The 27529-nt window shown below is 55.6% G+C and overlaps 1 protein-coding gene across 8 annotated transcripts in view; it reads right to left on the minus strand.

The window, feature by feature from the left end:
* Positions 1-27529, minus strand: part of SLC25A22 (solute carrier family 25 member 22) — a 38234-nt gene that overhangs the window by 2550 nt on the left and 8155 nt on the right. For 3 of the 8 annotated variants that reach the window (XM_072038955.1, XM_038179156.2, XM_027458150.3), the window contains exons 2-9: positions 17493-17608; positions 14500-14625; positions 12233-12288; positions 9194-9284; positions 2641-2759; positions 1545-1716; positions 1078-1232; positions 135-210 (exon numbers count right to left, since the gene is read on the minus strand). In XM_072038955.1, the coding sequence (XP_071895056.1) occupies positions 135-210; positions 1078-1232; positions 1545-1716; positions 2641-2759; positions 9194-9284; positions 12233-12288; positions 14500-14625; positions 17493-17512 (815 nt within the window). In that variant the 5' untranslated portion in view covers positions 17513-17608. Of the gene's footprint in view, positions 1-134; positions 211-1077; positions 1233-1544; positions 1717-2640; positions 2760-9193; positions 9285-12232; positions 12289-14499; positions 14626-17492; positions 17609-18912; positions 18932-20804; positions 20919-22766; positions 22919-23476; positions 26904-27529 lie in introns of those variants that run through there. The other 5 variants (XM_038179154.2, XM_072038956.1, XM_038179155.2 and 2 more) reach the window with 5 other exon arrangements.

Here is a 27529-nt window from a genome sequence, read left to right on the forward strand (position 1 = left end):
TGTGTGTGTATCTGTTTGTTTATCTATATCTAGGTAGATAGAGGGAACCTGCAGTGGGGAAGCAGCTGGCTGGGTCTAGAAGCAGCACCAGCAGGTGCCGTACGTTCAGTGATCTGTCCCACAAGGACTCTTACTTGGTGCAGTCCAGGATTCCTGAGTACGTGTCCTCATTTACTCCCCTCTGCAGGGACTGCAGCCGTGTTTTGATCACTGGGGAGAAAGAGGAGAGACAGCAGTGAGTGAGTGGCTGCCCTTCCACCTGCAGTCACTGGTCTCAAAGCAGGCAAGAGCCAAACCCACCAGCAACGTCTTTAAGACAGCCAAAAGGAGATCACTAGGAACAGAAACCATTTTCATACATTTATCAGCAAAATGGGGAAAAGCAAACGCATTCCTTTACAAACGGACAAAAATAAAACACAACTACCCAAAAGCTGACCACCCCTTCCCCTCACTGTGACCTAGGAAGCCTTCCAAAGCTGGCCTAGCTTTAAATAATTCCAAGTCAGTATTCGTGTACAAAATGGTAGCTCATTTTCAAATGTTCAGCTCCATCTGGAAGAGCAGACCAAAGCATCAAAAATACATGGTGCTGCTCTTAGATGTCTTCCCACCATGAAGCGTGTAACGTTGAGGAGTTGCTTTCTGCTGTTTTTCACAGCAGAGCCGCCAGGAGGTGTCATTTAAGGCAGATGTTGTGGAGCAGGAGGAAAGGGATCCTGCCCATGACCTCTGGAACGCGTGTAAGCGGCTGGCAAGCACAGGGCATCGCTGCACGTGGCAACGTGCCTTGTCAGGGGCACATCCTTCAAAGAAAGGCTGAAACAAATGGCATCCTCTTCCTGCTGTGCCTAGCCAGCACTGCAAAGCTCTGTGTAAACAGCAGCCCAGGTCATGCCCAACTGCAGGAAACACCTCCCGCTGCGGGAGGCAGCTCTGGCAGCAGGGCTCCCTTCCCACACCTCCCCCAGGCTCGCGGCGTGTGGAGGCAGGCCTGGTCACCCTCCTCCTCACCTCGGCGACCCCAGGGCCTCTGGCAGCTGCCCTGTGGCTGCAGGCGGCCAGCGGAGCACTCACCATCACAGGGGTTGACAGCCACGGCGGCCGTGCTGCCAGCCACGCAGCCGGAGAGGAAGGACACGTAGAAGGGGGCCTTGACGCTGGGGTCCTTCTGGCCCAGCTTGTTCAGGTTTGCAAACAGCGGGAAGTAAACGATGGAGAACGGCACGTCCCTGGTGGAGGGAAGGAGGATGAGGATGAGCAAAATCAACGTGAGAAAGTCAGTGAAACTCAGCAGGGTCAAAGCTGGCTGCGTGGGATACAGCAGGTTCCCGGGAGGCGTGCAGGGAGCCACCCCTCTGATTTCTCAACACCCGAAATGAAGACCCCAGCACACGCAGAGGTCAAAATTTTTTAGTTGAATGGCATTCACAGCCTGCTCCCCACCCCACCAGGCCTTGCTCTTGTTCTGCCCTCCTTAAATCTGCGTGAGCCCAGGTAAAGGGTGTCAGAGCAGGTACTGGGCCCTGCACCCAGCCTCCTACCTTAGCAGCGTGGCCCCCAGGCCCTTGTAGAGCCCCGCGATGCCCTTGCTGCGCAGCAGCTCCCTGGTTATCTGCGTCGCCGTGGGCCGCGCTTCCACCACCGGCTCCGCTGCCCCCGCCGCAGAGGACGAGGAGAGCTGGGCCTGAGCCGCCATCAGCTTATTCTGGGCCGCTGGGGAGAAGCAGAGAGAGCTGCTCTGCAAGGTGCTCACCGTGCTTCACGCCCCTGCTCTCAGCCTCCTTCCCTCGGAAGCGATCAGCAGCTCGGCAGCTCCTCGGCTCCTTCCAGGAGCCCTTCCAAGCCGCGATGCGTTTCTGCTCTCTGGCCAGGAGGTGGAGAGCACATCAACCCGTGAGCACATCAACCCGTGAGCACATCAACCCGTGAGCACATCAACCCGTGAGCAACCAACTGGCACGCCGCGGTCCCCTGGCCACCCAGAGAACAGGCTGTTCGGGCAGAGAGAGCCTCTTCGGAGCCCTCAAACCGCGGCCTAATTCCTTCAAACATTTCCAAATGCTACACACAAAGAGGATAAGGCCTGCACTGCAAACAGTGGAAAGCAGAGGAATGGAAAATAAAGCCGTGATTATTCAGAGCCTGGCCCCCAACTTCTTCCAAACCCAGCACGCCGGGAGAATTTTATTTACCGGTTCAGCCACAGCTGCTGCCTTTGTCAGGAGGGAAATAAAGAGCGAGGGGAGAGAAAAATCATCTGCTAAGGACCCTTGGAAGCTGTCAGGGGGGTGCTATCACACGGGGCAAAAGAGAGAGAAAAGACACCAGAAGACATGGAGACAGATGAAGTGCCATAGAACAAGGGAGGATGGTAACCCCTTGGGGATGCAGAACTAATTAGTCTTAATCACACACCCAGCCACCTCCGCTGTCTCTCTCCACCCACCAGCAGCGTTTGCTGCTTCACTCCCCAAGCCCTGAGCAAGAAATACCACCTCTTGTAGCCATAAGGGCCTCCGCAAGTGGGGGAGGAAACGAGTTGGAAAGAGGAGGAGGAATTTCCACCACGACCTGAGACATTTCTGGCCCAGGAGGGTGGGAGGAAGGAGAAGGGTTTCGGAGGCCAGGCACACGCACCAATTCGTCCCGCGTCCTGCAGCTGGATTTTGAGCATCTCCATGGGAGTGGTGACGATCACCTGGCAGGTGCCTGCGCCGCAGCCCGCCAGCATCTCCCTCAGCAGCGTCAGCTTCTTCCTGCCCAAAGGAACAGAGAGGCAGTCAGAGGAGGTGGCGAGCATTCAGGAAAAGCCACAAGCCCACCCCGACCAGCCCCAGAATCCCACATGCCGAGGCTGCATGTTGTCACGCCGTGCCATCAGGGCACAACCTTCAGAAAGGGGCACGAAGGGAGACAAGCAGCTTTCCTCCTGCCGGCCTCATCCTCTGAGCACTGACAGCATCCCCACAAACCAGGGCCACCGGCCGAGGAACAGGGCCAAACAAAGCAAGTTACTGCTTTCGACTTCTCCGACAGAAGCAGGGTATGTGAAAAGTGGATCTGAGAGTGGAGGAGGCAGCTCCCTGTGGTTTGGCACCTCCTCACCTCGCTGCCTTTTCCCAGCCTGCGTCCCAAAGGCAGGAACAGCACCAAACTGCTCCTGCCTGAGGGACGAGGGATGGGGCAGGCCCCCAGCACTGCAGCGCTGTGCTTTTCTGTGCCGGAGAGCTGGGGGCACCGGGGGCACGTTCTTGCCTTACAAAACATAACTGTCCCCCTCCCAAAGCCACGAAACACCCCAGCTGAGACTCAAAGAGGAACTCAGAAGGCAAATGCTCAGACAGGGTCATTTTTCAGAAACCGAGGAGTTCTCACCATACAAAAATCTCACCCCCGACACCACAAATCACTGACTTCATTAAAAGAAAAAAAAAAGCGCTTAGGATCTGTTCCTTTTTTAAAAGAGGAAAAAAAAAAGCATAGCTAAATCACACAGACAGAGGAAACGGGCTCCTTTTTTGTTGTTTTAAAGTAAGAGCTTTACTTCCCCCAGCCCTGCTCCTGCAGCAAAACCTCACCTTAAGCAATGTGAGGCAAGCCCCATGCCGTGGCAAAGGCGATCTGCCAGCATGACACCCTATCCCTTTGCAAAACCAAGCCAGGGGTTTCGTACGCATGCACACACCGCACAGCTGCAGCGCCGCGTGCCAGAAGTTTCAATTCCAGCCCTATAGGAAAGGGAGGGGAAATGCCTTTCAGTCTCTGTTGGGTAAGAGGGAAGCACAGGTTTCGAGCCTGTGACTCTTTCCTAAAATGCCCCGAGCGTGTTATTGATGACGACACACACGAGCCTGAGCCTTCAGATGAATCCCACGGGTGCAAACTGCTGGGTCTGAGCGCGACGAGCAGCGTCCGGACTGCTCCCAGGAGCTGTCAGCACTGTGTGCCGAGCAGCACACAGCATGAGGGATCTGCTCGGGGTCCCCCAGGCTGGGCACACTGCTCTGCTCTGCTCCCAGGCTCCTTCCAGCCCTGCTCATGCCACCGCGGGGCACCCCAGGACACGGCGGGACCGCCGGGAGGCTGACGGCGCATGGCGAGCCTGCTGCCTGCCACGTCCACTGCGCCCGCTCCCCCAGCTCTCGTCTTCCCCAGGCAGGGCACCAGAGCAGGGGATTAGAGGCACAAAGCCACGGCAGGGATTACCAGTCCCTAAATATAGAGCTCTCCTTTGAGGCCGAAAGAAGGAACATTTCACAGCCCTCCCTTTCCAAATTCACCCGCAGAGCTGAGTCCCGCTCCCTGCTCTGCGAGGCAGAGCATCTCCCGCTCCAGAAAGAGCCCTGGGGCACACAGCTCCTGCCTTTCATCCACGGGAACAGCTTTGATACCCAGTTCAAAAGATCAGGAAGCTGTGCCCATGTGCTTCTCTGCGGAGAAGCCCACAGAAGGCAGCCTGGCTCGGCTGAGCGCCGTGGAGCTGCGCCAGTGCAACCCGGTGCAGGATCAGCGTGTGTGGGTGTGTTTGAGAGAGATGCTAAGCAGGTACATCAAAAGCAGCTAGAAAAAGGGCTTCCGGCTTTTCGTTTGCATCTCCTGGGAACCTGGGGAGAGTCCAGGAAGAAAAAAAAACAACAGACCAAGATAAGCAAATCTCCTGTCAGGAGGCTTACAATTTGCCATACAAGGGTCAAACTTCCATTGCAAGACTTCACCGGTCTGCACATAAAATGAGTTGCAAAAGGGTTCGTTTCTGGATAACAAGGGGTTTCAGCTTTAAGGCACCACGGGCCTTGTCCTCAGTGCCTTAAAAAGGGGCACAGCTCAGCCAACTTCAAAAGCCCCGACCCCAGTAAGGAACTGGCCCTACAAAGGCAGGACCTCCCTTTTATCCCAGCAGGAGGGTGCTAAATCAAACAAATTCATGTTCGATATAAGTTTCAAAAATATAAAGTTTCAAACTAGAGCTGAGTGTGGGCACAGCCCCGTGTTTTGTCCCAGGAAGGGCACCTGGGACTTAGCAAGGACACTGCTCCTGTTGTGGGTGCCTGCTGTGATTACTCAGCCCGTCTCCAGCTCCCTCCAGGTTACCAGGGGAAAGTGCGCTCACTTTCTGGCTGACCTTTGGGGACTATGATTTCAATGCACTGTAACCCCCTGTGCCTCTGTGTCCTAAATAGAAGAGCATCCCCAAAATAGTTCTCCCTGAATAGACACGGTAAGATTAGCAGCTCTTAACTTGCTCTTTCTCTTAAGGAAGGGCTGGAGCCTCCCTCCTACAGGTCCCAGGGGGTTGGATGAGGGTTATCGGCATTAAAGACGTGTCTGGACATCCAGAGGAGAGACTGCCTTGGCCCGTGAGAGCGGGCAAGATGACACAGCAGCTCAGCAGCAGGACTAATGGCAGCATCCTTCCTCCTCCTAAGTCAAAAGCCTCTCTCTGAAGCCTGTCTACGTGTATTTTGCAGCTTAAGGATCAGCCAGCTGCTTGTACAGATGCCACTGAAGAGGTGGTCTGAGTATTTCAGGAGAGCCTGAAAAAAGAGCATGTGGAGGAAGGAGCCCCGGGGAGCTGTAGCAGCCTGCAAGGGAACAGAGAACAAGGTCCAGTCTCCATATCTGCATGGGAGAGCAGGAAAAGAGCCTTGTCGCTTGTCTCTCTTGGCTACTTCTCCAAGCAAAGCTAGAAAGGAAGAGGGACAGAAAGGAAGAAAAATTGCTGACACTGGCAAAGAAACGATGCAATTGTACCGGCCTTCCTAGGAACCTGAGCTGCTCAGTCAGCAGATTGCCAGCAGATTTGCTCCACAACAGCAAACAAAGTGAAGGTAAAGATTCAAGATGACAGGAGAGGTTAGGGAATACATAATAATGCACCTTGAGGAGGAGCAGCAGGAAACCCATCCAGGAACACTGCAGAGATTTTATGAGCAAGAAATCCCTTTTATACGAAGACATGAGACACATTTTACTACAGCCAGGGCAGAGTATTTAACCACGAGCCTTAGAAATGAGCAACAAAACCTGGCAAACACGTGGCCAACAACAGCTGTCTGGCACTCAGCGCTTGGGAGATAAACATGAAACCTTAGAGGAGACTTCAAAGGGACTGGTGTTTAGGCAGTGCTTAACACCTGAATTCAAAGGGGACAAAAAAAATTATGGGCGACACTTGCATCTATAAAAGAGTTTAGGGGTGTCTCAATATGGCCAGCTTCAGAAAGCAGAGAGAAAATCTTATCTGTTTCCTGAAGCCTAAAGGAACTTTCCCCTCTCCCTCCATCCTGCCTTCCCCCCAAGGTAGGGAGCAGCAAGCACGGAGCACAACAGGAATGAGGACCCATGAAGACTTCTGAGGGTCCCTCCTGCTTGTTGTTCTGGGGACTGCAGAGACCCTAAGGCCAAAATAATCACGAGATGAGGCCACGTTAGCAAGGAAGGGGCTTTCCAGCACTCACAAAACTCGCCCCAGCCTCCTTGGTCCGAAATGATGAGGACAGCACGGGAAGGCGAGCGCAGTAAGTTTTGCTTCCTCTGGAAACGAGAAGTGCTAGCAGCAGGCTGCCACACTGGCCTCAACATCAGAATAGAAACAGGAAAAGAAGCAGAAATGAAGTCCCCTAGCCTCTGAACACACATGTCTGGTACCAAAAGAAGTGGAAAAGCACTGGAAAAGGCCACCTGAGTTGATCCCAGGGTGGAGAGGCCTGCGGGAACTGCCACCTCGGGGAGACAGCTCACCAACAGGGGCAGGGGTCCCACCTGCAGTCCTGCAGCCCCAGTATCCCACCTCCTGAAGCATCCAAGAGCACAGCCAGAAAAAAAAGAAAAAAGGGAGTCTAGCACAAACCTGCAGCGATGCATCCCCAAAATACTCCTTCAGCAATTTGCAGCCAGGAGCTTCCTACACCACGGGTGTTTTCCATCTGGCCTCTTGGAAACAGGCTTTGTGCCACTTTCTTCTTCTAGCAGTTTAAAAGCAGGTTCATTTCAACACAAAGTGTTTCAAGGGAAAGAAAAAGGCACGCTAACAGTTGCTGCATGTCTTGAGGCTATTTTGGGTCATGCTGGATTTGCCACATCTTCTGCTGCCCACACGTGCTTCTTCCACTTGCACGTGGAAGACACACACAGCAAATTTTAATCAGCAAATAGTGATAAAACGTGCCCGTGTTATCAGACACAGATCTGATCAACAACATATTTCAAGCAAGACAAGTGCTAGAAGCTTAGCCGTGAAGGCATTCAATGTCAAATAGATCTAGGAGACTTTTGCAGCTCTCCGAGTCAGAAAAGCACCAGCCCTGACGGCAATCACGTCCTTTAGGATGCTGGTCTGAGAGCACAGCATGCTGTGAATGCACAGCCTGCCTCGTGCAAAAAGGGCTTTGGTGAAGCTCAGCCAAGATCTTGATGGCCATGAAAAACCACTCACTGTGAAAAAGCAGCGCTTACACCGAGCCGAACTCCCTCAGCTGTACTTCACACCGTTTAACCATAATTATATACCCATAAATGAAGCCATATCCATCAACTGACACACCAAGCAGCTTTGGTCCTCACCTCTCTACCCCCAGGCTATTCTGTTGTTCGTGCCTGGGCTTTGGTCCAGTTGTGAAAGAGGTATCCCTGCCCTGAGGTATGTTAGCAGGTGCACAACCTACTTCACCCTGAGCAGGAGGAGAGGCGTTTGGATGCTGTCCTGCCCTGTCTTCTATCCAAACCAGCCCGGGAGGAAGGGACAGACGCATCTCAAGGGAGAAACCTGCCGACTGCAAAGAGCTTGAAAGATCAAGGCAAACCCACGGCAGGTCACAGCACGCACCACACCTTCTGCCTAGACCCCAGTTTCAGGGCTGCAGTAGATGGCCTGTCTGAAGCCCTGTCCTCAGCTCCCCGTGGATGTGGCACCGTCCCACTAACCCCAACACCAGCTCAAAGCCTGCCTAAGCATGGAGAGCAAACACACACACTCAGCTTGGCGCTCTCCCTCCCTGCACAACCTTTTTCAACTCATTTCACAAAGGGTGGCAAAGAGCTAGCTGTGCTGTGTGCTGCAGGGCTCAGACCCGGCACTTGGAAGCAGCAAGGAGGACATCATCACCTCCCACCCCCTGCGCAGGGTGCACGGGGACGGATGCTATTTGAGGAGGCAGACAATCGCAAACAGCTGCGAGCCGATGAGTCACGCAGACACAGCAAGTGCTGCTCAGAAATGCTGCAGAACAAAAAGGGAGGTGCACGAAAGGCCCAGCTCCTCAACCCGTGCCAGCCTGCAAGCGCCCCTGAAGTGGTCGAGCCCCTCTGACCTGCAGCAGTGGAGGTCAGCACGGCACGGGGAGGTGTTAAACTAAGTGTTTGCGGCAGAGCTCTGTGTTTGCAGAGTTAGGCTCATACCCTAGGCAGGCTGTTTTCTAGCCCTGTCACTGAGGACCTGAGGCAGTGCCCTTGCTGGGCCCTTCACTGGCTGTTGCTGGAGAGAGCTCTTGGCCTGAAGGGGGACACAAGTGGCCTCTGAACTGCAGGGGAAATATCTTGGTGAAAACAGCATTAAATATTCAGGATCCAGCTCCTCTCAAGTGCCCAGCTAGCATCTTTTACTGGCATTTAATTCACAGGAACTAACCCCCACCCCACTCAAACTAAACAGATAATCCTAGTCCTTCGGCATTTACATGCTGGGCAACACTGCCAGTGAGTGCCCTTTGTCAAACTTGGGTTCATTCATCACCTCCCTGAAATTATTTTCAAGCTATAAAAGGACCAGAGGAGAGAGTCTGGGGTCTCGAGAATTTGGGTTGCCATCTGTTTGAGCTACAGTCACTGAAGAGCCAGAAAGAGCAGAGCAGGGCCCACTGGGACGCTGAGGACACGGAGCCTCCCGGCAGCTGCCTGAGCAGCCATCCCACTGGGCTCCTCTCAAACACGCTGCTTACAAACCCGGGATCTGTTAACCTTGACTAAGATCTAGGACTATTTTTAGAGGCTCGAATAAAAAGCAGTCATCCCGTGAAGTGCTTTTCACTTCCAGTTTTAGACATGACATCCTTTGATCAAACGCAATGGCTGGCTGAGCTGCCCAAGGTCAGCACATCACCCCGTTCCACCTCTGCCCGGACATCTCACCAGCCTTGTGCCGAGGGCTGGTGGCCCTTCAGGCGGATGCTAAAGGCCTGCACCCCCTGCTCACCCATCTTTGGAGAGGTGATGCCGGAAGAAGTCGTTGGCTGCCAGCTTGATAGCCTTCTCTGGTGTCACGAGAGTCAGGTTCACCGCAGCTCCTAGGAGAGGAAGAGAGGGAAAGTCCATTGGAGAATGCAAACGGAGGGCTGAACAGCTCACTGGAGCACTCAGGAACATGTTGCAGCCCCTGCTAAAAAGCAAGGCCAGCTGGGAGAGAGCTCCCAATGGGATTTAGCCGCACAGAACACCTCTGGAAATGAGTGGGGTCCCTGCCTCCCCCCAGGCTGGAGTTTTGAAGGGCTGTGACACGGCTCTGCTCCGTCTGTAACCTGCTTCTTGACCCCCACCACTTCCTTCTCCCCCATCCAAGGATGCATTGCTATGAATTCAGAAGGGTGGAGGACCAAGAAAGGAGCACAAGCTGGATTAAAACCCAGTCCCAGCTCCTTTGCAAATACTTTGTGGTACTGGGAAGCACAACTCCCCCCTTCATGTGTGTGCTGCTGCCTCGTCGCTGAAGGCCACTAGTTCCTCTGCAGAGGCTCCAGCCAGCTCTGCACCGACTGCTGAGGTCTGATGATCCCGTTTGTACATCACCACTGGGTGTCACCCTCAGAGCAGCTGCTCCGTGGGGCTGTTGAGCTTTTTGTCCCCACGAGCCGAGCCCTGGTGTGCAGAAATTCCCCTCCCAGCCCCATGGCTGGGCTCGCTGGGGACCAGGGGCGCACGATCCTTTGCTCCCCCCGCTGAACTCCCTTTTGTCCGGAGCACCAAGCAGCAAATCCCTGCATTGTGCCCGCCACAAAGAAGAGCTGGGGCCATGGAGCCGGGCATTAGTGACATCCAACAGCAGGGCACACAGCCTGCAAGCTGCCCTGGGGGAAACTGGCCGCCTGGCTTGTCCTGCGTGGGCACACGGGGTTTTGCACCATCAGGTTAGCGCTCCAATATTCTCCTCCCTCTAAATCTTACGGCTCAAAAAGTCCTGCAGGGGATGACTACGATTCCCCTGCCCACGCTGAAGCACGCTGAGCTCCAGGCATCTCGGAAAGCAAAGCAGAGCTTTGCTTGGTGCTTGCAGACAGCCTAAAAACAGGCTCTGGGGGACTTTTCCAAGGCAGCATCACACGGGCATCCCTGAAGCCATCTCCTCTGCTCAGAGCACACATCTCCACCGTGTGGGAAGTCACAGCAAGAAAACGGCCGTGCCTGGGCACTGCAACGCGGTTCTCCCTCTGCCCACCACAGCCACAGAGCAAGACTGTGTGGCAGCAAGCGAAAAAGAAAATACAGAAAAGACAAGGAAAAGTTAAATGAACTGGGTTTTTCTCCTCCATCTCTGATATTATCAGCAAAGCTGCTTAGCAGAGAATGGATAATCCCTGCCCTCAATAATCCACAGCAGCATCGAGCCACTGGAGGAGGAGAAATTAGATACTTCAACTGCTGGCTGTCTGCTTTCCAAGGTGTTTTCTACCTCTTCAAAAAACCTCACAGCTCTTCAAGTTAGCTATGCCAACAACTGTGTGTTCCTAATTAAAAGCTAATCTTGGCCTATAGGCAACGCGGCGCGGACCTGCAGCAATGGCAGGCAACCAGAACGCGAAATAAATTGCAATCATTAAGAATAACACACTTTGCAAAGGAGCAGGGAAGCACCACAAAGAATGAAATCGGGCAGGGAGAGGTGCGAACAGCTAGCTGTGTGCCAGCAGAGCCGCCGAGTGCCCTTTTTTCCCCGAGCCTCAGGTTCTGTCATTAACCTCATTTTTCATGGAAGCCCCAGGGAACAGCAGGGGCCTTGAGTCACTTTCTGCCCCCGGTGCAGGACTGGTGCTCTTGTTTGTGATCCCTAAACTGATCTGATTCACGAGCAGGGGAGGAGGGCACAGCTCACCTTGCTGTACCACCTCATGGAAAAATACGGCTCGTGCTTCCTGGGATGGAAAACGGAGGCAGCTCCGCACTGAGGACGTCAGAAACAAAGCAGAACTGAGCAAGACGGGGAGCGAAGGGGCAGAACCAGGGCCATATAGAGATAATTATCCCACGTATCTATAGGATACAATGAAGCCTGGAAAACTTAGCATGATCCTGGCAGTCCAGGGTAATTTTGGCAGGCGGTGTGTGAATGTAGGGGGTGAGACGGGAGATATTATTAGCAGAGGCCAGGGAAGGCTGACACACCGCTGTGGCACTGTGCTGGGAACACATTCAGCCGAGGTGCAGCTAAACACCACACGTCACCCGCAGCAAAGGGCATTTCCCAGCCTGGCCCGGGCCGCTGGCTGCTGCCAGCCTGGCTGAACGGCTGCGCTCAGAATAGCCGTGGGACTTGTCTTCTGCACCAGACAATTTGCAAACTGCTGGGGCACAGGGGCAGAAGGAAGGGGCAGGAAGCAGTCCCACCGTCTGATTTCCAACTCCCACTGCCTGCAAGGCTGAGCCACCTCTTTACCTTCTTCCCAGAAAAGCACTCGTGCTTCTCACGAATCTTGGATGTGTTTTACCTCCTCTGAGAGGACTGAGTGGTCTCTCCCAAAAGCCCTGACAACCCCACGATCTCCTCTGTAGGTTCCCAGGAACAACTTCTTCCTTCCACTCCCCAGAAATTGGCCTGCAGCTGGATTTTTACGGCCAAAGCCAACACAGGCTTCGTTCCTGGCTGGGAACCCAGGAGCAGCCCGCTGCTGGGGAAAGCCAAGGGGCAGGCGTTGTGCTGGCACTCAGCACGGAGCGTGCCAGGGCTCCTCGGGGTTATTTGCCCCCGGGAGAGCTGCCCCAAAGCAGCCAATCCATCCCCAGCATCCACCCCACTCCCCCGAAACGCCCACCAGCCAGTTGGGCAAGAGCTGCTGCTGCCTCAGCAGCCAGTGCCACATCCCATGTCCCATGTCCCACGTCCCGTGTCCCATTTTGGGTGGCCGCAGCGTCCACATTTCCTCAGGAGCTGCGGAGTTGCTGCTGACAGCAAGGCGTGAGCCCAAGCCGAGGAGGCAGATTTACAGCAGGTCAGCACACAGGGCCCTGCCTCAGCTTTTCTCACCTCTGTACATGCCGAAGTAGCCCTCCGAGCGGATTGTCTTAATGAGGCAGTCGGACCTGCGAACAGAACAAACAGGGAGAGATGAGCCCCGGGAGCCCAGAGGCAACAGACCAAATCTCCCGGAGTGGTTTTCATTTCCAACCCGTCAGCAAAACCCCGAGCCGGGCTGGGCCGGGTGTCAGGCGCTGAATGCCCCATTGTTCGGCCCCGAGCCCGACTTCAGCCCCTAATTCAGCGGGGCTTTGAAACCCCCGTCTCGCCCCGCACGCGCTGTCTGCTTTCTGGACACACAAAGGGAACAATGCCACTGCGAGGGCTGCTTATCCAGGCTCCCCGTGGCACTGCACATGAGGTGCTCTGACGAGTAGATCCCCGTGTGTGTTTTTCGATCCAGCTCAGAGAGGGAAGCGGGAAGGGGGCCCAGCCCGCCTAGCGCTCCGCTTCCTGCATGAAATCTGACGCAGGGCACACAGACACCGGGTGCCCTGAGCGCTCAGCCAGCCGTGACCTCCCCCTCGGCCCAAAGCGCTGACTTCCAGCACGCTGACTGCCAGGGCCGGCAGCCGTGGGCAGCTCCCGGGGGAAAGCTGCCACCTTCTTTGCCCCCACTGTGTTCCCTTTTAACCTACAAGCTCTGCGGGCTGTCGGAATTGCTTAAAGCCCTTTGAAAGCATGGCTAAGAAATTCGGGTCCTGCACGGCTGTCTGGAGGTTGCTCAGGAGTCTCTGGGAGGGGTCAGGTGCTTGCTGTGGCTGTAGCAGGAGGGAGAGGTGTGCACGCATGCATGCACGTGTCAATTATTCAGGAACAACAGGCTTTTTTAAGGAGCAATGAGGGAAATGTAGCTGATTAAAATGGGAATATGCTTCTGAGAGACTTGGCAGCACAAGGAGGAAGGTTCGTGTCCGCTCTGCAGTAAAGCTGAGGTGGGAGAGAAGGAAATACAGATTTCTCTCCAGGGCTTTTTTGCCTGCTTTGGCCAAGACGGTTTCTAGGGTAACACAGTGCCTGCAAGGAGCCCACCCTGCAGTGCTGCCGGCCGAGGCACTGAGCTTCCCTGCCCTCCAGCACCCCCGCATCCCTCGGAGCCCTGCCTGTCCCACTCCTGCAGACTGCACGTGCCCCCCTCTTTCCTGGGGACACCCCCCCGTCCATTCCCAGCCCCAGACTCAGGGCACCTCTCTCCTGTAACCCATCGGGCTCTTCCATCGTGCTGCTGGAGCAAGGCACCTTCCCCGAGCCAACAGTGCTGCTCTGAGCAGGCCGTGGCAGGGAGGGGAGTGGGAAGAGCTGCCTCCACCCCACGCAACCTGCCATGGATCTGTAAGGCCTGAGCAGCACTCCCAGCCCCCTGGGCTGCAGCAGGGACACGGAGCCCAGCCTTGCTCCCTTCCCCTCAATGCAGGGAGCGTTTCCTTCCTATTCCCGCTCTGCTCCAGAATCTCCTGGGCAGGGAAGGGGAAAATAACCGGTGTGGAAGGGCAGGGAGCAAGTGGCACTGCTTCTGAACAAACTGGCAGGAGGAGAGGATGCACATCTTCAGCCCCAGACCCCTCTCTGCCCTCAATGACACCAGTTTTTGCAAAGCAAGGCCTGCCTCTGGTTCCTGAGCTAAAGCAGCTTGTGCTAAGGGCAGCGCACGCTCCCGTGGCAGACACACAGCCCTACGCACCTCACAAAGCACAGGGGAATTGGGAGGGCTGAAGGCATTTGTGCCTTCTTCTCCTACAGCCTGCAGCATGATTTTTTGGACACAAGACTGATGGGGTACTCCAATAGCCCATCATCCCGAAACCCTCTGCAGCCTGTGAGGCTTCAGAAGGGCTGCACTGCGGTGCTCCAGCCCAGGAATGGGTTACTCTGTCCTTTTCAAAGCTGACAGCAAAGGAAAGGATTGTTCCCTCTGATATGACAGCCACAGAAGAGCCAGAGATTCTCTCGTGCTCCTGGCTGTGGCTCGGCGGAGAAGTGAACCAGGCTCCTTGTGCTTTGGTCCTGAGCCCCCCCTGCCCTTTTGGCCGGTGCTGACAAGCAGGGAACACGCTGCTCCCGAGCAAGGGACACAAACAGACGTGTCCTCTGCAGAGATCTCACCTGCTGGGCTCGGCAGCCAGGATAACCGCTCTGTTTGCTGCAGCACAGCGTGCTCTGAGATGGTCCCTGGCTTCCCGGGGGAAAGCCGAGCTCCTGGAAATGCTGAGCTCAGCTGGCAGAGGTAACAAGGCAGAAGGGTTCCCCACCGAAAGCCCCGCGGACACAGTACTCACATGCTGGTGTACATCCGCTGGCCATTCTGCTGGTTCTGCAGGCGAGTCTTTGCCAGGTCAATGGGAAATACGCAGGTGACCCCGATCAGCCCAGCTATCCCTCCATTGATCAGCTTGGCAGGTAAACTGCAAGGGGACAAGACACAGAAACAGCTGTCTCAGCGCTGGGCGTGGAGACTCCGGGCTGCTGCTCGAGATCTCGCCGTGGGGAGCAGCCAGACGAGGCTGGGACAGGAGAAGTCCTGCCTGCTGGTGCTAAGCAGGAGCTGGGCGCTGCAGGAAATTCCTTCCTGCTCCCTGGCAGCCACAGCTCCTTCCTCCTCCCCGGCAGCCCCGTGGCTGGCGCAGCTGGAGGAAGAGGTGCCAATGATGGGCAGCAGCCCCGGCTCAGCCCGCATCCAGGAGCCAGGCGGTGCTGACTGAGATTAAATCAGGCACGGCGTGTGTGGAAGCCAGGCCCCAGTCAGTGCAGGAGCTCAGCGCTGGGCCAGACTAAAAACTCACCAGCCTGAGCCTCTGCTGCCTCAGGGATCTTCGCACCACGGCTGGAGAAGGGGAGAGATGTGCCTGCAAGCTCCTGTGCTCGTTTTGTCTCAGGACATGGGGAAATGTCCAGCAGTAAGCAAGCTTCACAGCGTTCTCATCTAACCCCCGGTTACACTGCAAGGGCAGGCTACAGACCAAACAAAGTGCATCAGGATGGAAGCTCCGTTGGACGGGAGGGTATTTCAAGAGAGGATCACATCAGCCTCCCCAAATTCAGCTCTGAAGTCACTGCTGGCAATTCACAAATGCTACCCGTGCCTCTTGCCAGCCTCAGAGCTGTCACCACTTCTCTAAGTGTCTCCGAGACACGCGGGGCAGGCAGATGCCTGCTCTCAGCCTGCTCCAACAGCGAGATCATCCCAGGGTTTAACATCAGGGGGGAGCGAGGCACAGGCACACGGCAAACACCTTGCCTGCTGGCACACCAGGGGCAAAAGATTCACTGATTTCAGCCCAGACCGCAGCACAAAAGGGGGATAGTTTGATAAATCTGGGCAAGCCAAAAACCTGGGGCAACACGGGCTGCACAGAGCTTCTCGCCCTGTCTGTGGATGAGAAATCCTTGCTCACCCAGGCAGCACTGCAGAGGGAGCCTGGTGCAGACAGCGCGTGGTGGTGGCTGGTGAAACCCTCAGATAAAGTTAGCCAAGCACAGCTGCGGAAATGCAGTGCCCTCCGCCTCACCTTGCAGCAAAGTGCTGCTGTGGCTTTGGGTCTTTTGGTGTTCAGCTCATCTTGCTTTAGCATGACAACGGGATGTGCCATCCCCCTGCGCTGCAAGGGAGGAGGCGCTCGGTGTGTTCCCCAAGCTCAGAGGGATGTCCTCAGCCCGGCTGGCTGTGACTGCCACAGGCTCACGGTCCCACAGACGGCAGGGATGACCTGAGCAGGAAAAGGGGAAGGAATCGGGGCACAGAGAGGAACCTGAAACCAGGGATCAGACGGAGCTGGGCACCACAGCTGAAGCAAAACTTCTTTCCTTATGACTGAGTCACTCCGTGTTTTACCTTGGTGCTCTCTGCTCTCTCCCTTTTTTACCTTCTGCACGGACCCTGCCCCTCACAGCCCATGTGCGCAGTGCTTGCTGCAGTGGAGCTAACACAGGCTGGCACGTGAATAAAGCCACTCGCTCAGTTTTACACCAGAAGGGAGAGAGAAACATCCCAGTTCTCTCAGTGCTCCCCCCGAGCCCTTCTAACCAGCCCCTGTAGCCAGCAGGCTTCTGTTCACACTGCCAGGGGGTATCGGGGAGGCTGGAGGACACCTTACAGGGCATTTCCCCTTCCTTCAGCACGGCCAGGGACATCTGCTTGCGGTGCCCTGCTGGGGCTACAAGGGACGTGCACCCAGCAGGCTTCACGGGGTGAATCTCAGCGTGCCCTTCGTTGGCATAAGAGCATGCCAAGGGCTCCAGATTGGGTAAGTGGCGGCAGGCAAATCTAGGCACATGAACACCCTGCAGTGCTGCATCCTTATCAGTGCAGCTCAGGACTGCCTTCATTTGCAGCAGGATGGTGGGCAGGAAGATATCCTAATCATGGCAAGCCCTAAGAGGGGGCAGCCCTCTGTCCTTTCGCCTTCAGCTGTCACCAAATCCCAGTCCTCTGTCACCAGGTCTCATTCCCCCACTGGTCCAGGCTAGCTGCTTCCCTCCTGTCCTGAGCTAATAACCTGGAAAGGCAACTATCAGAAAAAGGTGACAACAACACCACCAAAACCACAACAAAACAAGAGGAATCCCGTGGCAGACAGGAGTCATTCATCCTGGACAACTTCACAAGCAGCAGAAAGTTCAACCCAGCTGTAGCACTGGCACAGATCATAGGGAGCTAAGGGGATGGTGGTGTCTTCTGAGAAAACACATCCCAGTTCACCCCCAGACCGGACTCAGATCCAGCCTTTGCATATGCTGGATCTTAAGCTCCTGCTGTGCACTTAAGTGGCACAAATTATTACTGGTACTTTACGTTCCTGCAATCACTCAAGTGTTGAGTGGGGTTAGAAGAAGGGCACGAGGCTGCATCCACGCGGACCTTGTACCGACAAGCACTGGATCCGCAGCTGCTCAAGGAGCCTGCTTTGCTCCCTTGATGTCAGCAGCTGAAGTCAGCAGGTCAAGCTGACCTTTGGAAGAGGAAGCAAAAAGCAATGGGGTCATGAAAGGTCAAAAGCAGAGGAGGGAAACAATAAGCAGTGAGAAAAACAGCTTGAGAAAGCAGAGATGTGACAACATGGCAGACAAACTAAGAAAAGGCTGAGGAAAAATAAGGTATGAAAGAAAAAAAAAAGAAGGTAAGAAAGGAGCAGAGAAGGAGTTAAAGCTCTTTAAGGTCAGAAGAGATGCCCAGGTGTTTTTCCCCAACCTCCTGTATCACAAAAGGGATTGAGTTGGAAATACTTCAACAGACAACTCCAAAGCACAGCCAACAACGTTTATAAAACATTACCTGATCTGTTTATCAGCCATTTAATTCCAACTTGATCTTGTTAAGAAATGGATTTGTTCCTTCAAACCGTTCTTTAATTTCTTTTTCAGTCACTTCTTTTCCAGTTTGGTTTCTTCCTGGGAAAGGAGAGAAAGAGAGAGAGACACTGTTGAGAAGGGGCACTGCTCTTCTTGCAGCTCGGTCCTACTTGGCAGGGCGAGACAGGCAGAGGAAGAAGTGAGTTGGGAGAGCACCTCGTCTCCTTTGCTAGAGGAGACTGAGCTGCTGACTGGGCTCCCGAGGGAGCCGTGTAAAAATACGCCCGCATACACATAAATATAGATGCACAACTGGAAGGAAGAGCTGCCAGAGTCGTCAGGCTCCAGCAGCACGTGAGGAAGGGCCGCAGCAAGGCAGTGCCCGAGCTCTGCCTGCCATCCAGGAGAGCAGGGCTCATCGCCCTCAAACACCAGGATCCCCAACCCCAGCCCTCTACAGGTCCACACAGCCACCCCACGAGGATCAAATGCTGCTGCAAGACCCCTTCGGCCCGTCCCTGCAGCACAGACACACCGCTTCTGGAGGACAGAAGCCGAGGAAATACCTCTGCCCTTTGCCTCGGGATTGAAATTTGCCCCTTGATTGCAGATGATTTCCTAAGCCCTGCAGGATTTCACTTTCAGCAAGGTGGCTTTTGGGCTGACATACTGCTGCTCTGGAGATGCAACCTGAGGGCAAGAGGCACTCCCGAGGGTAAAAGCTCCCTGAAAGCCTAACCCCGAGGCAGGGGGAAGGTTGCACACACGGTTCAGCGCTGACCCGCACCACTCTCTGTTATGCCAAGTGTCACGGATGGGGCAGAGGGAGAGCGCTTGTACGGCCCCACAGTTTGGCGGTGTGGGACTAAAGCTGCCTTTGGCAGCCCCAAATCCAGCCCCGGCCCCGAGCGACCAGCACACAGCTTGCTAAGGAAGGGGACTCCTCTCCAAACACTGCACGCCGACCTCACCTGCTGCATCAGGTTACCTTCCTGCTCTTCCACAATCCCTCTCCAGAGAGTTCGCCTGATCCTGACTGCTCTGAGGAAGCAGGGCTTAAAAATGCCCAGAGCTGGGTGAAGCCTGCACTTCCCAAGCGAGAACCACTTGCACCTCCCTGTGTGCGCTGTCACGTCTCCCAGAGCAACTTCCTTCAGGTCGGCTTAATCTGATTCCCCATCGCCTTCACCAGAACAAGACCAGTAGACAAAAACAAACACAGGCAGGCCAGCTCCAGCTGAAAGCCTGTTATCCCGGCGTAAATAAGCCCTGAACCATGAAAGCTCACTTGATAACATCTACACCCTCCGCAGGATGTTTGTGCTCCCCGCGCAGCAGCTCGGACAGAGCGCACTGGGTGATCCCGACCTGCCCGGCTCGGCTGCGCTCCTCCTGCCACGTACCTGAGGACCACGCACCCAGCACCCGGCTCCGCAGAGGCCTCGATGTCCTTGGCCAGGGGATTTTCATGCACCGAGGGATTTTAGTGCACCAAAGCGGAAAGCTTGCGTGAGCTCTGTTTGTTTAAGCACGGCTCCAGCTTGCACAACAGGCGCAGTGTGACTGCGCACGCTGCCTCAGTGCCTTCCCGGAGCCTGCGGGATGCCCCGAGCCCTTTAAAGGGTGGTGCAGGATGAAGCCCTTGGTGTCCTGTCAGGGAAACTCCAGGGGAGAGCCAGACCCCAGGGCAGGACAATAACTACTGCAGCCCGAGAGGAGCTAAACCATCGGCAGGGAGGAGAATGCTGCTAGTCTTAGGGGACGATAAAAAAAAGAAATCCAGGACAACATTGTGCTTTTATCCTAGGGAGGAGAGGCACGAGGAGCCTGGAGGAGCTGGTACAGGCGAGCTATGGAAATGAGAGCCACCAGAGGCCTGCCTTCGAGTGGGAGAGGCTGGGGAACCCCAGGGGAAGGGGGTCCCGAAGTGTACGTGCCGTAATTACAGCAACGAGAGCCGCGCAGGCGATGAATTACGTGGCGGTAATTCCTTCCTAGAGTGCTGTTAGCACAGCTAGGCGTGGATTAATGCCCCATTACTCGCACCCCACGACGTCCCTTCTCCATTTATTAAAATGATCAAGCAAATTAGTTTTAGAGCGACGTGCCCGGGGAAGCACCTCCGTGCCAGGCAGAGAGGCGCCGTGACAGCCCGCGCTGCCGTGCAGACAGCCCGGGAGCCCACTCGAGCCTTCCCCAGCTCCCAAAAACACGGCTCCAAAGAGGGATGGAGGAGCCAGACTGAGGGTACCACAGCACAGACGTGGCCAGCTCTGGATGCACCCAGTCCTCGCAGCCTCCTGTCCTTGCTGCACACACACGTTCGTCCTGTGAGGTGTTCTCCAGGTGGCCAGCTCTGCAGCCCTCAGACCTGCTGCTGGGGCTGGACTCTGAACCTCTGTGTCTCCTCCTTATCACTCGAAGGAAAAGTGCTTACTCCGGTAAGCATCCCATCATTACATCGTAATTCTAGGATTTACAGCCCAGGCAGGGGAACGGACGGGCGGATTTTCCCCCCCTGTTCCTCTCTAGGCAGGTGGCAAGGGAGGCTGCAGTCGGCTGTCCTCAGCCTGGCTGAGACTTCAGGGGTCGCAGAGGGGGTGGAGGAGGCAGAAGGAGCAGGGAAGGGCGCAGAGCCTCTTCCACAGCACCTGCACGCAGCCACTCGAGCCATCTGCTCATGCTCCCCCCTACAAGCACGGGATCAACACATCGCAGAGCCCTTCTCCCCATATTTTTAAGCACAGCTGAAGCCTTAAATCTGGGCTTTGATCAGGAACCTCGAGCAGCTGCAGCACCCACAAAGCTTGGATGCAAACAGAGATGCCACCGCACTGCCCCACGGCCGTGGGGCAGCACCACGTGCCTGCAGCTCTGCCCCTCTGTCCCGTCCTGCTCTCCCCCTGCCCAGCCGAGAAATGCTGATTTATCTGAGCACACACGGGCTGCCGTTTGGAGGGGAGACCTCCAGCCAGCGTTATCTGGCGCTGCTGCCGAAAGAAGCAGCCCTGTCCTCTCCCAGACATGTGTTCCCGGCCCCGCTGCCGTGCCAGCACAAACATTTGCGCAGGGCGGTCAGGCAGGGATGACAGAGCTCGAGGCCAGCACATGCTGGAGCTGTCACTGAAAGCAAACACTTGAACTACAACCTTGACTGGAAAATAAACAGCAGAAGGGGAAAACAGGACTCCCTGCCACGCACTCCCATTTGTCTGGAGAGCAGACACGGCTCCCCGGCTGTGCAGCCCCTCCGTGCCGCGCTCCACAGAGGCAGTGCAGCTGCAAACCCACTCACCTCGTGGTCAGAAGGGATCCCGCAGCCGGCCCCGTCCCCGCCGAGCCCTCGGAGTGCCAGGCCCAGGGCAGGTCCCCCCTTGGCCCAGGTGAAAGCAGGACAAAGTCCCCGCGGGGAGGTGCCGCGGGCCCGCCTGCCCCATTGGCTGCCCGCACAGTGGAGGGGGCAGAAAGAAGAAAAAAAGAACAAAAGAGCAGCAAACTCTGCCCCAGCACCTGCCCGCCCTGCTCCCTGCAAACTCCCCCATGGGTGCGGGCTGCCTCTCCATCCCCCTGCTGCCCTCGTGGCGACAGAAATGCCTCGAGACACCCCCATCGTGCTGCGAAGGAATGGGGTAGTGTCCTGGGGATGCAGATCAACCCTCGGGGTGAGGGCACAGCACAGGGGCGTTTGGCCTGGCAAACACAAGCAGAGGCAGCACGGATGAACCTGGATGTCCCCGGAGGGGAGCCAGGCCTCCTGATCAGCCACAAAGGCTCCTGAGCTCTCATTCCAGCTCGTTTGCTGACTTGCTCTTTGCCTTCAGACAGGATTTCCAACCGCAGCCAGCAGGCTGAGGAACACCCTGTTCTCCAGACAGCGTTTGGGCTTAGGAAAAACAAGCCACAGACACAAAGTGTTCAACGTCTCAGCAGAGGTGCCTCTGCCTGCCCAGCCCCGCGCAGCTGCCCATCCATCGCGGCAGGAGAGGAGCCACAGTGGGGAATAGGGGCACACGGGGTGACCCTACAGACCCTAGGACTACGGCCACGTCCAATGCTGTGCCACGGAGCGCAGGCTGGGATTTGCAGAGCCAACCTGCTGCATTTCGGACAGCTCCTCATGCACGAAGGCAACCTCTGTCAGCTCCCCGCGGCGGACACAGGAGCGTGGACAGCGCAGCACAGGAGCCAGAGGGACACAAGCCCCTTCCAGGCGTCTCCTGCTGTAAGGTTTGTAGAGACACGGCGAGACAAGGCCAGAGCACAGCAGCAGCACAAATTCAGGCCCAATTTTGCTCGAATACAGCAGGAGGCTCCAGCCTGTGGTCGGGAGAGACCTGCAAATCCATGCCCTGATTCACAGGGATCTTGAAAAAAGTGGCTACGGAGCAAATAATCCATACACAGACACAACAAACAAGCTACGGGGAAGCTCCCAGAGCCAATGGCTATCGAAATTAAGTTCACAACAGCCGATGGTATTTTGCAGCTGGAGCACGGAGTGGAAGCAGAAGCTGGCTGACAGACACTGAAGCAGCCCAGACATGACCATGTGGTATTCAGGCGAGTTAACAGCTCGGACATCTCGAGATGACAGCATGCGTGCTTGTTGCCAGTGATCCCCCGTCCAAGTGCTGCCGGAGGAATCGTGTAGTCACGCACCGAACTGGTGTGATTCACACACACTGTCACGCCGTCCCACTCCGGAGCAGTTCCCCACGCCAGTTTTTATGGAATTACAGCTTTGGAGAAACACGGCGTTAGCTGGAGAAAGCACAAACTGACCGAGGGGAAAAGAAATCAGAACTTGTATGAAATCTGTCCTTTCCACTGCTCTGCGGCAGCCTTGTCCATAAGGAAAGGCAGACCCGGAGCCTGGCAGCGCAGCCAGACCACCCCTCTGAGCTGGCAGGACTTGCTGCACCCTGGGAAACGACGTGGTGCAAAGCCCTCACCTGGCTGCTCTGCCAAGAGACTGGCAGAGTAGAAAAAAGGTACAAAGCAGTAACTAAAAACTACCAGCCAAAGAGCCCACGGGAAAATGAGGGCTGGATTCAAGCTCGCTCAGTAGGAACGAGGCAAGCAGGGCAGAGCTGAGGACCCGGGGTGTGAAAGGCCCCATTCATTCCCCACGGGCAACAAAACCCGGGCTCCTGGCTCTCAGCAGATGGCTCTCCTCTGCAAGAACAGGCCTTCAGCAGCCCTGCTGGGGAAAAAAGGAAAAAAAAAAGCATCTCTTCTGGCCGATTCGTGGCATTACCTCATCAGAGCACCACCTCCACACCCGCGGAGCTGTTCCTGTCCGGGTCCCCCAGCGGGGGCTGCAGAAGAACACCAGGCTGGCTGCGGAGCGAGCGCGCAGGGCGAGCTTCCTTCCACCTCCCCTTCCTGCTGCTAATTCCCCTCGCAGCCCTGCTCGTTAACAAAAGCACAACACAATAAAAGGGAACCGCACACGGATCCCTTGCCCAAATTCCCTCCATCCTGCCCCGTCCTGAGTCACCACCAGCCGTTAACTGTTGCCATGCGCCGAGGACACGGTTATTAAATTAATAGGGGCTGCTTAACCTGGCTACAAATATCCACGAGTTCTTTGTGCCTTAGCGAGCTAATAAGGCATGTGCTAATTACATTAATTCAAACAAGCCCAGCGTGCCCCCAGGGCAAAGGGAGAGAAGGGTGCAACAAACCCAGGCTCTTTCACAAGAGCTGTGCAGGAGGGGAAGGTGCTTGCCTTGACAAGGCTGCAGGAGGAGCACAGCAGCGCTGTGGCTCGGCCCTACAGCTCGCCCAGCCCGGCTGCACGGCTAGCGGGCAAAAAGCCCGGCTCCTCCATCCAGCCCTGAGTGCACGGAGGGAAAGGAAGACGGGGAAGGAGGGCAGGAAGGGCAACGCACGATCCCGGCCAGGCTGGGGTGTGCTCGGAAAGGAGCCCCCCCCTCGCCAGCCCCCGAGACACGGGTCCCTCACCTCTGCCATCACCGGAGGGGAGCCCTCGGTGCCGCCGGCCACGCTGTGGTGCCTGCCTGCAGGCACACGAGGCAGGGAGAGGAAGAGGAAGAGGAGAGGAAGTCGCTCGTATTGCTCTGCATCTCCAGGGACACGTGCTCGCTGAGCCCTTTGCAAAGCCTGCGCATGTTCCTGCCAGGGGACACTAGGGGACCGTGACAGAGCACCGCAGCAGAGGGGTTTTTCCCCTCTGTTCCCACTCCAACACCACGTGCGTGTGGCAGCAGCAGAGCTGTGCCCAGGAGGCCCAAAAGCAATCACCTTTCTCCAGCAGCAAGGACCACACCGTGGGAACTGCGCAGTGTTTTAAAGATGCTTTCTGTCCCCAAAGCCAGCAGCTCCTAGCAGGCACCCCGAGGGACCCAGGGCTGCGGTACAATGCGGCTCGTCCCCTACACCGAGCCATGGGTACAGGCTGCACGCAGCCTCGGCAGCGAGCTGGCAGAGAAGACGCAAATATTTTCACAAGGAAGCCATGCGAGGGGTTTTTAGCCCCTGGAGGGGCTTTTAGCCCTCTTTCAAGCCATGTCAGCCTGTTTCCCAGCAGAGGCTGTGGTTACTCAGGCACCAGCCCGGCACAAAGCCGTGACACTGCCAAAGAGGAGGGAGCTCTTTGTCCCCCAGCAACCAGCCTGACCCCTTTCCCACCAGGCCTTTCCCCTGGCTCCCCATGCCAAAAAAAAAACACACTGAAAAAAACAACAAACAAACAAAGAAAAAAGCACCAGGACGGGTGTGGAGAGCGAAGAGGCTAACACACGGATGTTCTCCCAGCCTCCCAAACCTTTCCAACGACGGCAGCAGATGTCCTCACCTCCCACTGCTGAAGGCAGGCTGTGACTAATGCTCCCAAACGCTCCGAGTGCCAGCTCAGTGTCACGTTGCTCCGTGCTCCTCGCCTCTCCGCCACAGGGCAGCCCTCCCGGGACACCGCTGCTGCTGCTGCCTGTCCCTCTGCTGTACCGGTGCCTGAACCTACCTGCTCTGCTCCTGCAGCACGAAGCACGTTTTTCTCCTCCCCTCTCAGCTGCTGGCTCACACCAAAGCTGTTGGGAGCACAGCAAAATGGTTCCTCGCTCGCCAGCAGCCAGCACGGGTCACGCTGCTCCTCCAGAGGTTAGCAGCTCCTCGCAGAAACTTCCCCGTGCTCGGCCACGGGCAGGAGGATTGCCAAGGGGCTGCAACTGCTGTCTGACAGCTCCAGAGTCTGCGGCGTGATCCATCCCTCCTCGCCCAGGGTGCTGTGAATCAGCAGAGACTCCAGCAGGCTGCAAGGCAGGCGAGGAGTACCCGGCAGGGAGAGAATATATTTAGGAGGCTCCAGACAAACAAAAACACACACGGTCCTGCTCATCCGCTCACCGGCAGGGCACAGAAGGAGACAGGTAATACAAGACAGGAAAAAGTTAAAAATAAAAATAAGAAAACACACAAACACAAAGTCAGGCAACTAGTGCCCACGGGCATACAGTGAGCTGCTAACAAAGCACGCGGGATGGCTCAGGGAAACGGTTCAGGCCAACGCAACGTGTTTTATGTCCTGTAGAAGAACTGCTCCCCTGACAAAATAGCCTTCACAAACAACAGCTGCTCCCGAAGGATGAGATGAACCAACAAGTGTTGCTGCTGCCTTACAGAGAGGAGCTCAGCTTACCCAGGACGTGGACAAGGGAGCTGTCCCCGTGCTTGGGAAGACTGACATCAAACGAAAGAGGAAAATGAAGGGCCCAGCAGAGAGCTCTCATGCTGTCGGGTCACACCTTCTGCAGCAGCTGCTGTTGCAACTGCATACAAGAGGCAAAACCCTGCGGTGCTGCTGCTCCTGCTTCTTGCAGCCTACAGAGGCAGAGGGACATTTTACCACTCATCCAAGGTCACGCTCTGAGGCTGTGGCAAAGGAGAGAGCAGCACCCAAACTCACGGTTAGTGCCTGAAATATCCTGTCCCAAAACCACACCTCCTTTGTTTTTTTTTGGAAGCAAGAGCTTCAGCCACACAGCCAGCCCCCAGGTAGGGCAGGCACAGCCCAGCACTGGCTTTGACGGGACTTGGGGCATCTCCGGCTGCTCAAATTCACGCCATTCTGGCAAATTAATCTCTAAATTAAAATAAATAAATAAATAAAATCAACAAATGCCACACAGCCAGGAAAGAAATGAAATCCAGACGGCTCTGCTGGTGCGCCACACACCAGCAGCAGCGCCAAAGGAAGGCGCACGACACGGGGAGACTTGACAAGGCATCGCCACCCACCCACACCAGCACCACTGAAACGAGAACGAGAGCTGATTATGAGAAGGTTTAACAAAACAAACATCAAATTGCCTTCCTGGGAGTAGCTCGCCATGGGCTGCATTCAATCAAGATCAACACAGACCTCACAAATCAAACAAACAGCATCCCATCGCATTTCCTCTGACACTAAGAACAAGCATTCCTGCCCGGGTGCCTTTCCCTTTCCCCAGCAAATAATCTCCGTGTGGGCAGCCCTCGTAAGAGAGCAAGTATGCAAAGCTTTCTTATTTGCAGATGCGTCAGAGGAAACTGCCAGACAGAAATCCAAACCACCCAGGGTGGCAAGGTCTTTTCATCGGGTTTATTTGGGTTTCTGCCTTGTTTCCTAAAGCTTTTGTGCCCCTCTTGGTTTATCTTAACAACTGGAACTTCCCAGCAAGCCATCCCGCGAGGTTACAGCAACACCCTCTGCACCCTACCTTTGTGCTTGAAGGCACACAGAAGGGGGTAGGAAAATTCTGCAATGCTGGAGTCCTTGGGAATGCACCCTGAAACAGAGGTACCGTGTGTGCTGTGTGCCAGAGTCAGAAATAAAAACAACGCTGGCTTGAACAGGCAGCATCTGTAGCTCGTGCACTGCTACGCATCCAATTCTGCTACCTTCTCATGGTGCAGATGTCTGGGTACTTATTTCTAAGCAGGCTTTTGCATTTCCCCACAATGCAGTGGTAAGGCATCAGGTGACGCAGACGCAGGCAGAAAAGAAAGAACCAGCCCTTACATCCCTGCAAGAGCAGGAGGCAGGACTCGGAGACCGAGAGATCCCTCCCCATCCTGCAATCTGCTGGATTCCTTGCAAACTGTCAAAATTAAATAAAATTTAAACTTGGGAGCAGAGTTAGGGCTGTGCAGGCAGCTGGGACATAACCACATCGGCCTGAAAGCCTAATAGGACATTGACAAACTTGTAAGGGACAGACTTGAAGAGGCTTTTCCCCGTAGCCCGAGGGCTCGCACATGATGACCTGGCCTCAGCTGGTGCAAACCGAATTTGCTGCACTGCCTCTGCCAGAACTACCTCGATTTACTGCAGCCAAGGGCACGGCGCACAGCTCTGGGACGCCACTGACCAGCCAGCAGATGTGTGGAAACTTCCTCCTGGGGAAAAACAAAATAATTAAAAAAAACACAGAAAAACAACAGAAAAAAATCTGATAAATGGACAGCCAGGGAGAAGGCAGGCTTAGGAGAAATGCCTATCTGCTCTGAAGCAGAGGAGGACTTGCAGAAGGTCCCTTGATGGTGTATTTGCACCCTGCTATGATATACCTGAGCTGCAGCCAGCAGGACCACAAGGGAGCTCAAATGAGCTTCCCAGCCATTCCAAACCTGGTTTGGCTACACCTCATCTCCCCAGCACGGGATCTCCTAACAACTGAACAAAAATGTTTTGCATTTTTCCCCTCTTCCTTCAGCCTTGGGGCCTAGTTCAAAGCTCTTTTATGTCGTTCTGGCAGCACAGCGTGCTTCCAGGCAGACAGAAACAGCCCACTGCAAGATCCACCCTGTGCGAGGGATCTTGCTGGCGCTGGGAAGTTAGCAGGGCAAAAGTTTTGCAGTTCCCTGCCCAGGTTGGCTCAGGGATGGAGTGACAAAAGCACCGTGGGCCAGCACCGAGGGGCACTCGAGTGCCTTTGCAGATGCATTCAGTGCTGCTCAACTTCTCGCCACGCAACCAGCCGCCCTCGCCTTTCACCCCAAATATTTCACAAGGGCACG

Source organism: Anas platyrhynchos, chromosome 5, assembly GCF_047663525.1.
Source record: "Anas platyrhynchos isolate ZD024472 breed Pekin duck chromosome 5, IASCAAS_PekinDuck_T2T, whole genome shotgun sequence".
In the NCBI taxonomy this organism is placed as follows: domain Eukaryota; kingdom Metazoa; phylum Chordata; class Aves; order Anseriformes; family Anatidae; genus Anas; species Anas platyrhynchos.